General features: G+C 46.4%; 1 protein-coding gene across 1 annotated transcript; it reads left to right on the top strand.

Annotated features, from left to right (window-relative positions):
* Positions 1-3296: 3296 nt before the first annotated feature.
* On the top strand, positions 3297-10277 carry LOC142493186 (uncharacterized). The gene is made up of 2 exons (XM_075596789.1): positions 3297-3741; positions 4253-10277. The coding sequence occupies exon 2, from the start codon at positions 6266-6268 to the stop codon at positions 8546-8548; it is 2283 nt and encodes a 760-aa protein (XP_075452904.1). The 5' UTR covers positions 3297-3741; positions 4253-6265; the 3' UTR covers positions 8549-10277.
* The last annotated feature ends 1263 nt before the right edge of the window (positions 10278-11540 follow it).

Genomic DNA, 11540 nt, shown 5'->3' on the forward strand with positions numbered 1-11540 from the left:
CGAGATATCAGATGTTAAACAGCATTGGTGTATGGTAAAGATGTTTTGCCGAGTCGCGTTCTCGGAATCCCCGCACACTGCTGCCGCATCCACCGATCCTCGACCTCCGACCTGTGCTGCTGGAGCCGATACGTCACATCCGGTTCTCTCAACTGGAGCCGATACGTCACATCCGGTTTTCGCAACTCGTATGGAAGACGCCACCGGAGCTTCACAGCAGTCTCTCCCTCTGGAACTAACACTGGGGGTTACGCTCTACGCGTTTCGCCGTGCGTGATGACGGCTTCGTCAGGAGTAACTCTAACCCCAATTCGGATACTTTATATACCCTTCTGACTGATAATGACCTTTCCTCCTATTGGTCAAAATGTCACATCTCTAAATAATTAGGTAATCAGCCACATAAGCTCTCCCACTTATTAAAGAGGTATCACAGCAGTGTTATACAAATAAATTAAAATACAGCCTATATTGTCTTTAATGAACATAGCTAATAAAAATTTCATAAAACATAACTGATAAAATATATACTTCTCAATACAACAGAAAATCTAAACTGTTGCAGCAATGAAAAGTATTTCACATAAAATACATAAAATACATATGTTATATTAAATTAATGAAACACAAATTTGTCCCTATTTGTTTCCCTAATCTTATTGAGGTTGACGATTGATGTATCTCAAAGACAAGAACAAGAAAGATTTCATTAGTACACAGATTATAACACAACATTTGCACATTGCAAATGTTCTTGTTTACACTGATTAGACATATCAGGAGCATGATATTTCAAACAAAATATTACATAGCTCACAAAAAAGCGTTTAGTTCAAAATCTATGTTTAAACCCAAAGGTACAAGTGATTTTAGTGTAAAGGTCCAGAAGCTCTCTCTCTTTCTTAAAGCAACGCCCCTGTCCCCACCTCTCCAGTGTGGTAATACTTGTTCCAATACTGTAAATTTAAGGCCTGATGTATCACCATTGTGCTTTTGTATAAAATGGTTTGACAGATGATGTGTAGTAAGCCCTCTCCTTACATTCCCAATATGTTCTAGAATGCGTGTTTTGACTGTTCTAGATGTTTGGCCTACATATTGTAATCCACAGGGACAGTATATGAGGTATACAACATAGTCTGATTTACATGTTAAAAGTTGTTTAATTTGAAACCGTTGACCCGTAACATTAGATGTAAAACTGAATTTATCCTCTGCTCTATGTTTACAAGCCCTACATGTGGTACAGCCAAAAAAACCTTGTGTTTTTGTCAACCATCTATTACCATCACCAGTCGTTTTTGGCAATGCACTAGGGGCCAAATTGTCTTTAAGTGCTTTTGCTCGTTTGAAAATCACAGTAGGTTTTTCAGGAACAATTTCCCCAAGTACAGGGTCATTTTTAACAATATGCCAATGTTTATGGATTATTTTTGAGATTTTGTCAGACTGTCTATTATAATTGGTTAGAAATGAAAATTCAAAATTCTTTTTCAAACCTGTCTTTTTGCTGTTATATAATAGATCTTTTCTATCTAAACCCTCTACTTTTGTTATGGCATGTTGGATAGTTCTATCATCATAGTCTTTCTCTCTGAACCTGTCTTGTAAAAGAGCTGATTGGGTGCGAAAATATTTTGCCTCAGAACAATTCCTCTTTACCCGCCTTATTTGTCCATATGGGACATTCTCTAGCCATTTGGGATGGTGGCAGCTCTTAGTGGATATGTAGTTATTTGTATCTACACTTTTGAAGAAGGTCTTGGTTTTAATTAACCCATCTTCAATGTAGATCGTTAGATCTAGAAAATCCACTTTTTCTTGACTATAGTCACATGTGAACTCCAAATTTAATAGATTATCGTTTAGATAATGGGTAAACTGTTTTAATCCTTCCTCATCTCCCTTCCAAATGAATATAATATCATCAATATATCTGCGCCATAGGCATAAATTCACACCCAGCTCTGCAATGGACCAAATATGGTCTTCCTCCCATGCTCCCATAAGGAGGTTTGCATAGCTGGGTGCAAATTTTGTGCCCATGGCGGTACCGCACTTTTGCAGATAATAAGTCCCCTCAAACATAAAGTAATTATGCTCTAAGATGAATTTTATTCCATCAAGTATGAAATTTGCCTGTTCGTTTGGCATATCAGGGTCTTGTGATAATACTCTGTCTACTGCTTCATGCCCATCTCTGTGGTTAATACAGGTATACAGTGACTTTATGTCACAAGTTACCAGAAAACATCCTTCCTCCCACACCTGATTGTCAAGCACACGTAAGATGTCTGTCGTGTCTTTTAGGTAGGAAGGAAGTTTCGCAACATACTTCTGCAGGTATATATCGATATATGCGGATAGATGAGACGTTAAAGAGTCTATGCCTGCTATTATAGGCCTCCCCGGAGGGTTAATAGTACTCTTGTGCAATTTGGGGAGGTAATAAAATATTGGTTTGATACGGTTAGTTCTATACAAATAATTGTATTCCTCTATATTTATTACCTCCTCCATTTTGCCTTTATCCAAAAGATTCTTTAGCTCTTTTAAAAAATCTAACGTTGGATCTTTTGTGAGGGGTAAGTATGTATTACTGTCTCCCAAAATCCTTTTGGATTCAGCAATATAGTCAGTTCTATCTAAGATAGCCACTCCACCTCCTTTGTCGGCTTGTTTTATGACTATTGATGTATCTTGTTGTAAGGTTTTCAGAGCATTTCTTTCTGATTTGTTCAGATTGTTATTAAATCTGCTTTCACTTTTCACTAAATTTTCAAAATCTGATTGTATCAGCTGGGAAAAAACATCTAGATTGTTACCCTTCACGTGTTTTGGATAAAAAGTAGAGGGCATTTTGAGACCAGAATGAATTAATACTGGTACTTTTTGTGAAGTTTCAGGTTTGTTAGTCACAATGATTTCTTTCTCTAAATTATCAGTGGTCCTCAATTCTACTTCTTTTAATCTAAAGAATCTTTTTATAGTGAGCTTCCTTAAAAATCTCTGTGCATCTAAAAAGAGGCCGAAATTACTTGGACCTACAGTAGGGGCAAATTTTAAGCCTTTTGAGATCAATGATTTTTCTGAATCTGAAAGTACTTTAGAACTGAGGTTGAAAATGTTATTTCCTAATTCTTTCTTTTTTTGAGGCATTTCTTTTTCTCTTCCTCTTCCCCTTTTTCTTCGGTTCTTGTTCTTTTCCTTTCTGATGAGCCATTATATAGCCAGGCATGTTCAGTGTCAGTGTATAGAGATACTCGACATCATTATACACTATTATAGAGTGCAGTGTGGTCATTACCAGGGGTCTGGAAGTGTATATGAATACTCTATCAGTATACGGTATAGCAGGTTCATCGACAATGTGCACTATAGAGATACTCATCACCATTATACTGAACAGCATGTTCATTAGCAGTGTAAAGAGTGTACAACACCGCAGTGTTGTCTATCTGCAAACTATGTCTGTCTATGTATAAGTGTCCAGAACCCTATAATAACATGTGTGTTTGTAACAGATCGCTATGAGTGAACACCTCTTCTCTGCAAACAACCTGCAGAGCTGTAACTCTCCTGTTAAACTCGTTACCAGCAGAGACTTGCAGAGCTGTAACACCCCCATTAACCCTTTCACTGGCAAAGAAGAGTGAAAGAGGACAGGATGGACCATAGTCATTTTGCAGAGAAAGAAACTGCAAGATTTGAAAGGAGCATATTGTGAGAGAAGCAGAAGAGGTAACCGTAAAATGTAACATTAAAAACATATGCTGGTGGAATAAATAGATATTGATGTTATAGACTACGATAGAAAAAGGAGGAATGTGGCCCGGCTAAAGTGGAATTAGGAGGAGCTCAGTATTGGAGATTTTAGGTTTGATGGGACAGAGGACTATCCTGAGGCTTGGGAAACTACCTTAGGTCTTGGGTAGATAGATATTAGTATGCAATCTACTGTATATAAAATGTCGTACTTAAAGCCACAAGAAGTTTTAAGGTTACTTAAAATGAGAGAGAGACAGAATACTGTATAAGAGAAATGGACAGACCCCAGAACTGAGCCCTCAAAACTCAATAATCATTGTAGCAAATATAGCATTTCATTTTATTTAAATGACTTAAGACTACAAAATATTTTAGAACTATATACACATAAAAGTAGAATTACTAAGAGAAAATATAATATGGCTTTGATTCTGATGATACAATTTCTAACATTTCCTCTTTTTCTGTTTTTTGGCTGTGCAAGGAACTAAACATCTCCAAAATGACACCTTTGTTTTCTTCTCTGATCTCTCGCTGCATTTTGAGGTCATAGATGTGTAGTTCCGGTCTTATTTCAGCCCCAGAGACCCCCCTCATGAAGTGCTGAGCGGTCGCGGGTGCCACTGGAGGCAGCGACGGACCTGCCGGCACGCCGAGAAGGTGGGGGCCGGAGCAGGGAGCGCACCGAGGCTCTGCGGCGCACTCGGCTAGCGGGGGCCGCCATTGTGTCTGCTCGCGGTTGCGCAGTGTAGTCGCGCACGCACTGTACAGTGCCAGGAGTGCCGGCAGCAATGTTAAGGTTGGCGTGAGGTCGCACATGCGTAGAACCACCGCGGTAGCCATTACAGGATCGCGCAGGCGCAGTAAGGGTAGCGCACGTGGTCCCAATGCTAAAGAGGTCCTGAGTGGACTACAATTCCCAGCAGCATCTGGGGATTGCCCTTTCACCCACATCATGTGCAGCCAGCCAGCAAATAGGGTTTTGCAGCTTCTCCTGTGGAGGAAGGCTACAATGTTGCGGGGACCACGTTTGGCAGTTGGAGCTGGGAGCAGGAAGGGGAAGGAAGGGTGTAGGGAGCAAGTGGCTCCTACACCAGGTAAGGTAGTTCCCCAGATCCCAGGCAGGCCCCAATCCCCACCAGGGTAGTGGGTAGGTACTGAGGGACGGCCCCTAGGTTAAGGACCCAGCCCTTAGGTGTGAGTGTGCAGTCTTGTCAGTGTCACGGCTGGTAGTGCTGTGAGCGCTGACAAGTTGGCCCAGAGTGTGTGTGCAGTGTAGCTGCAGGTACCAGGTTGAGTGCAGTGCGGTTGCTGCAGGTACCGTGTGAGTGCAGTGGGTTGCTGCAGGTTCAGTGTGTGCAGTGCATTTGCTGCAGGTACCGTGTGAGTGCAGTGGGTTGCTGCAGGTTCAGAGTGAGTGCAGTGGGTTGCTGCAGGTACTGTGTGAGTGCAGTGGGTTGCTGCAGGTTCAGTGTGTGTGTGCAGTGCAGTGTTGCTGTAGGTACCGAGTGAGTGCAGTGGGTTGCTGCAGGTACCGAGTGAGTGCAGTGCGGTTGCTGCAGGTACCGTGTGAGTGCAGTGGGTTGCTGCAGGTTCAGTGTGAGTGCAGTGCGTTTGCTGCAGAGGTTAGGGAGTAGTAGTCAGAGGGGACCCGAGTGGTGAAGAGAGAGGTAGTGTGTGTGCAGGGGGTCAGTGACCCACCTGCATAGAACAGGCTACCCCGTAGGCCCCTAGGAGTGTTCCCTGAAGACACCAAAGGTTGCTGTGCTGCAGGGACGCCCATAGTGATTGCGAGCATCACCCTTACTGTGTAGACAGCTAGGGACAAAGAGACAAGCGTGCGGAGCAGGTTTGCTGGCGAGTTGTCTGGGACCAGACGGCTGGACATTGAGACCCAGGAGGCAGACCGCTGATTCATCTGACCCTTTGCGAAGAGGTACTGGTCACCGCCGTGACCGGAAGGTACTATAACATCAAGTGCACCAACACTCCTCAACAGGCGCTGATCCCGCCTTAGGCTAAACTCTTTAGGAACACTGAGCGAGTGGTTAAAGAACTGAGCCTATACCCATAGTACCATACATGGACATGGTGTGTGGGGCACGCGGTGAGGGGACGGACACGTTACTCCTGTTGAGAGTGGCTGGGCCACTAAGGTTATATGTTGCATTATAGAGTGGTAAGGTTACCCTGCATTATCGTTAATACAGTAAAGTTGGTTGCATTACATGTGTGTGTATGTATTTCTTGCCCAGGGGAATCTCACATCACGGGGATCCTGGGTAAGTGGAGGCGCTGCGCTAAGTAAGTGTATAAGTGTTACCCCAGGCTCCCAGCTAGCGGAGGCTCATATCTCTTGGAGCCTCAGGTGTTGTACAGCGACCAGTAGTTCCTTTGGGAGGGTTCAGAAAAAGGGCTACATTTGGAGGCGCTGCTGAGATATCAGACCTGGAGTGCCCGGTATTTTTTTTCTAAATTGTGCTATTTTTGTTCCACCATGTCTGTTATGCCCTCAAGGCGGGAGAGCCCATGTGCTGATTGCCCGCCCGTGCGGGAAAATGTTGCAGAAACCCGTCCGGGACTGGCGGGAAAACCAGAGCCCCGCCCCCACACTGTGAGTGATGCAGGGCAGAGCCAGGACCATTCCTTCATAGAATGTGCCCCATTTCCGCTTTACCCCAAGTGGAGAGTGTATGAAGAACTGCAGTCAGCGGATTCTGTCTTTCATAATAGAACCAATAGGACCGTAAGATGCAGTCAAGCACACCCTCAAGTGTTTGGAGCCTGGCTATCAGAGACTAGGAAGCTACCCTTTCTTTTGTGTCCGTGTATACGAAATCTATTGAGACTGCCTGCTAGTATGAGCTATGATCCCAACCTGCTGCTACTAGACTACAAGGAGGTGTTCATAGAAGGGATAAGGTGTATGCACAACACTTGTGTTACTTGTGACTTTCCAGGTGGTGAATTGGCGTGGGTACCCGAGTGTACCTACTGCGGAGTACAGTTTCCAGAGCCAGTGTTGCTGGAGACTCCGGAACCCGCCAAGGAAGAAGTGGTCGAGTTCAAGCCTGGATCAGTCAATGCAGGTAATCCAGCAACCTACCTTACAGAAGTTGCGGAGGGCACGGGTACTCTAACCGTGGTTCCCGAGTCGGTTCTGGAGCCGGAACCCGAAGAGACAGATGCGATTGGCCTGCACTGCTGCCTGAGCGAATGTGATTGTCCTGTCGGTGAGTTGGCCCGAGGGCCCGAGTGTCCCGACTGTGAAGCGCAGTTCCTAAAGCTCCGATTGCCGCAGCCTACAGAACTGTCAGAGGAGGAGGAGGATACTGATGCAGAAACGGATTATTCTTCCTCCGAGAATGAGATAGACTGCCAGGGGTTACACCCTAATGTGTATGTGCCCTGGCAAACGCCAGGAATAGATGTCCTTGCGCTAATGTGCCCCTGCCTGCGTGAAGCCTATGACAAGGGAGTCGATATGTCCCAAGTACCGTTAGACTTCAAGACAACCGAGGTGGACGGGGAACCGTGTATACAGTGTTTTAGCCCCACCTGTGACTGTTCTAGAGGCGCACTGGCGTGGGAGCCCGAATGTGACTGCTGCGGTGCATGTTTCTTGAAGCCTATTATACCCCAACCTGCGGAACCGGCGGAGAAAGAAATGCCTGATGTCTCCACCCTGCCGGCCCAAGCCACTGCTAGTCCACCTACCTCAGCTGTGGAGATTGTGGAGGGCCCGTGTGTCCAAATGGACATTCTAGATTCAGGTCCCGAGCCGGAGCCGCTGAAGGCAGAGTCACAGATGTTGGAACCCCAGATGTTGGTTCCAGACCCGGTTCCCGAGCAGGAACCACAGAGCCCAGAACCGCAGATTCCGGAATCACAGGGTAAGGTGTCTATGCCCCCATCCTCTTTTGGTGATTCCAGCGATCAACAACTCGGGGTGATGCGCCTGCCGGCGGACCACTCATGCCAAGTCACTGAGCCAACTATCTTGGCGGATACAGAGCCTGCTGTGGGCCCGTACGCCCTACTGTGGCCAGTCCGGCCTTCAACGATGGTATCAGCGGTCCCAGGCTTGGGATCAGTACCTGCCAACGATGACAGGGGTGAGTTAACTGCCCCAGAGGTGTCGGGTGTGGGCTCCCCGGTGATCGTGGAGCCTGGTGGCTCCAAAGGTAGGGTCACCCGGGCGATGGGCTCACCTCGTCATCGCGTCCTGGTGGAGTTGTCTCCCCCAGAAGATCTCTGCAGACCAGGGAGCGGATTTGACATCATCAAGGTATCCGGTACAGCGGCCATTAGTGACGCTTACTCCTGCGCGAGTAACCTCCAAGCTTTTTCTTCTCATAACACGGGTCTGCACGAAGACATTGTGCTGTCCACAGAAGATGTCACCGTTAAAGGGATTGCTGGAGCGGACAAAGACTGTGCTGAGACCGCTCTGTTAGTTGTGGCCTCTTCCATGCGCACGATGGAGCGTTTAGTTCGCCATGTGGTGGACCGAGGCAAGAGACTGAACCTCCCTTTCTCCCGCAAGACGAAACCGGAAGACCCGGCAAGGGTCAATACCCAGGACCCCTTACTATTTTTTCTACGAGGGGGAGGCGATGGTTTGGCGGTAGAGACTGTAACACCTGATCTTGAGTTCCAAAAGACTCACAGGAGTCAAGGTGGGATACCCTCACCCAATCAGTTAGGGGCACTCCACTTTGAGACTCAGATAGCCTCGGGTATTCACGTGATGGGAAAATGCAAGTTATGTGCGGTATGATTTATGCAATGCATTTTTCATTATATAACACTCTGTATGTTTGCTACCCAAGCGAGGTCGTTGGGATTCTACGAGGGGGAGAATGTAGCCCGGTCTTATTTCAGCCCCAGAGACCCCCCTCATGAAGTGCCGAGCGGTCACAGGTGCTACCGGAGGCAGCGACGGACCTGCCGGCACGCCGAGAAGGTGGGGGCCGGAGCAGGGAGCGCACCGAGGCTCTGCGGCGCACTCGGCTAGCGGGGGCCGCCATTGTGTCTGCTCGCGGTTGCGCAGTGTAGTCGCGCACGCACTGTACAGTGCCAGGAGTGCCGGCAGCAATGTTAAGGTTGGCGTGAGGTCGCACATGCGTAGAACCACCGCGGTAGCCATTACAGGATCGCGCAGGCGCAGTAAGGGTAGCGCACGCGGTCCCAATGCTAAAGAGGTCCTGAGTGGACTACAATTCCCAGCAACCTCTGGGGATTGCCCTTTCACCCACATCATGTGCAGCCAGCCAGCAAATAGGGTTTTGCAGCTTCTCCTGTGGAGGAAGGCTACAATGTTGCGGGGACCACGTTTGGCAGTTGGAGCTGGGAGCAGGAAGGGGAAGGAAGGGTGTAGGGAGCAAGTGGCTCCTACACCAGGTAAAGTAGTTCCCCAGATCCCAGGCAGGCCCCAATCCCCACCAGGGTAGGGTTAGGTACTGAGGGACGGCCCCTAGGTTAGGGACCCAGCCCTTAGGTGTGAGTGTGCAGTCTTGTCAGTGTCACGGCTGGTAGTGCTGTGAGCGCTGACAAGTTGGCCCAGAGTGTGTGTGCAGTGTAGCTGCAGGTACCAGGTTGAGTGCAGTGCGGTTGCTGCAGGTACCGTGTGAGTGCAGTGGGTTGCTGCAGGTTCAGTGTGTGTGCAGTGCGGTTGCTGCAGGTACCGTGTGAGTGCAGTGGGTTGCTGCATTTTCAGAGTGAGTGCAGTGGGTTGCTGCAGGTACTGTGTGAGTGCAGTGGGTTGCTGCAGGTTCAGTGTGTGTGTGAAAAATAACAAAAAGTGTGCAATCCAAAAAACAACTTAATTGTGTATAAGACTATGGGGCCTATGCAGAGAGCAGCGAATTTTAAAATTGGCGAATTTATTAAAAAGTAGCTTTTTTGGAGAGTTTTATTCTCCATATGCAGAAAAGTGCGAATTCTGCTATGTTTAACATGGATGCGTGTGGCGAGTTTAAATTGGCGAGATGCGCGCTTCAGAAACGTGTAAAAACAAATTCGCGCCTTTTTTTTCCCTTTGCAATGGCCGCGAGCGGCAGCTTCTTGCCAGTTTTTTCTGGCGAGGCAAAAAGGAGACAATCGCGCCATTTTATTGGCGCGAACAGCCGCTAGATGCCGTTCGCGCCTCTCTGCATACGGATATTTTTAAAACTGGCGAGATTGAGGTTCTCGCCAGCCGCGAGGCGAGTTTTACAAATAGAAAAGAAAAATTGGCGCGTTTTTCGGAACTCGCCATTTTCTGCTGCTTTCTGCGCGATTTTCTCCAAAAAATGGCGAATTTCGAAATAGCGCTGCTCTCTGCATAGGCCCCTATGTCTGGTAGTGTACCATAAAATGTTGGTTCTGGTGGACCACAATGTGAATCTATATAAAGCACAGTTCTACTGTGCAAGTGAATAAATAGTTAAACCATACAAAACCATTGGTGTCGGCGTGTGCTGCTTTGATAAAAGAGTGGCTCCGCACTCCCACGAACTAGAAGGAAAAAAAACAAGAACAAAGCGCAAAACGCAAATGGTGAAGTATATCAAAATTAATATATTAGAAAAATGAGGGTAAGTATCGTGCGTACATCAGATAAGAACAATCATCGCATTTACGTGTAATATTACACGAATTTACCACACAGCACTCTTCAGAGTTGGTAATCTTTGGAGTGTGGCACCAAAGGAACTTCTCCTGGTATCAGTCAGATGTCATCTAGGCCTCTTGCGACGGGGATGGTCTGTGGTCAGCCTCCACTGCATCAACTGCACCCGCTGAGTCCAGGGAATCAGGAGTAGAAAAACGCTCGCAGAAAGTCCTTCCTGTATAATGCACTGTGTGCTTGACCTGCACTGGGTGCTTGTGGTATCGGAGGGTGTATGCACACCGCAGTCTAACTGACTGCCACACAGCAACAGAGTTCCGCTTTGGTGATCGCGCACAATAGTGACGTCACCCGTGAAGCATGTGTATAGCTCGGAACACACTCGAGCACATCCAAGTGCTAATGGATAGACAGTATGGCATAAAAGTAATAATGATATTAAAACTGGTACCATAAACTTGTAAATAATTAATCCAACGCGTTTCAAAGCTTAAAAGAGCTTCTTCTTCAGGGATAATTCAATGTCATAAGCCCGAACACTAAATACACATACAACCTCCATGATTGGTTAATCAATCAAACCTAGGAGCCAATCGGGTGCATCTGCTCCGTGTTGGGGGCGTGACACTGGATCGTCATAAATGCATAAGAAGAACATACATCTTTTATTAAATTAACACATCTTACAATTAATAGTTAAAAAAATTGATATTAAATAACCTGCAATGAGAAAAAAATATTATTAAAACAGAATTCAAAACAATAGCACATAGTCATGTAGATATCGCTTATAAAATATGCTGCTTATCGCAGTTAGTATTAGTGTCAACTCTCATTAAAAAAAGGGGGGAGGGAAACATATCTACGAAATTGCATAGAGAGGAAATGATGCCTGTTCAATGGAACCCTTGGACTTGCGTAGACAATACATTGAATAGGGCACTATAACTCAGAACCCTAATAAAAAGCCCAAACATCTAAATCGTCATTTAGCCCTCTAGGGGCCATACAGTCCAATTTGTGAATCCAGAAAGATTCCTGTGTTGATAGAGCCTTTATTCTATCCCCCCCTCTCCTATCCCGTGGTACATGTTTGATACCAAGAAAAGTCAGAGAGGAAGGATCTTTCTGGTGATGCGTCAAGAAATGTCTTGAAACG

This window comes from Ascaphus truei, chromosome 4, assembly GCF_040206685.1.
Source record: "Ascaphus truei isolate aAscTru1 chromosome 4, aAscTru1.hap1, whole genome shotgun sequence".
Taxonomy (NCBI): domain Eukaryota; kingdom Metazoa; phylum Chordata; class Amphibia; order Anura; family Ascaphidae; genus Ascaphus; species Ascaphus truei.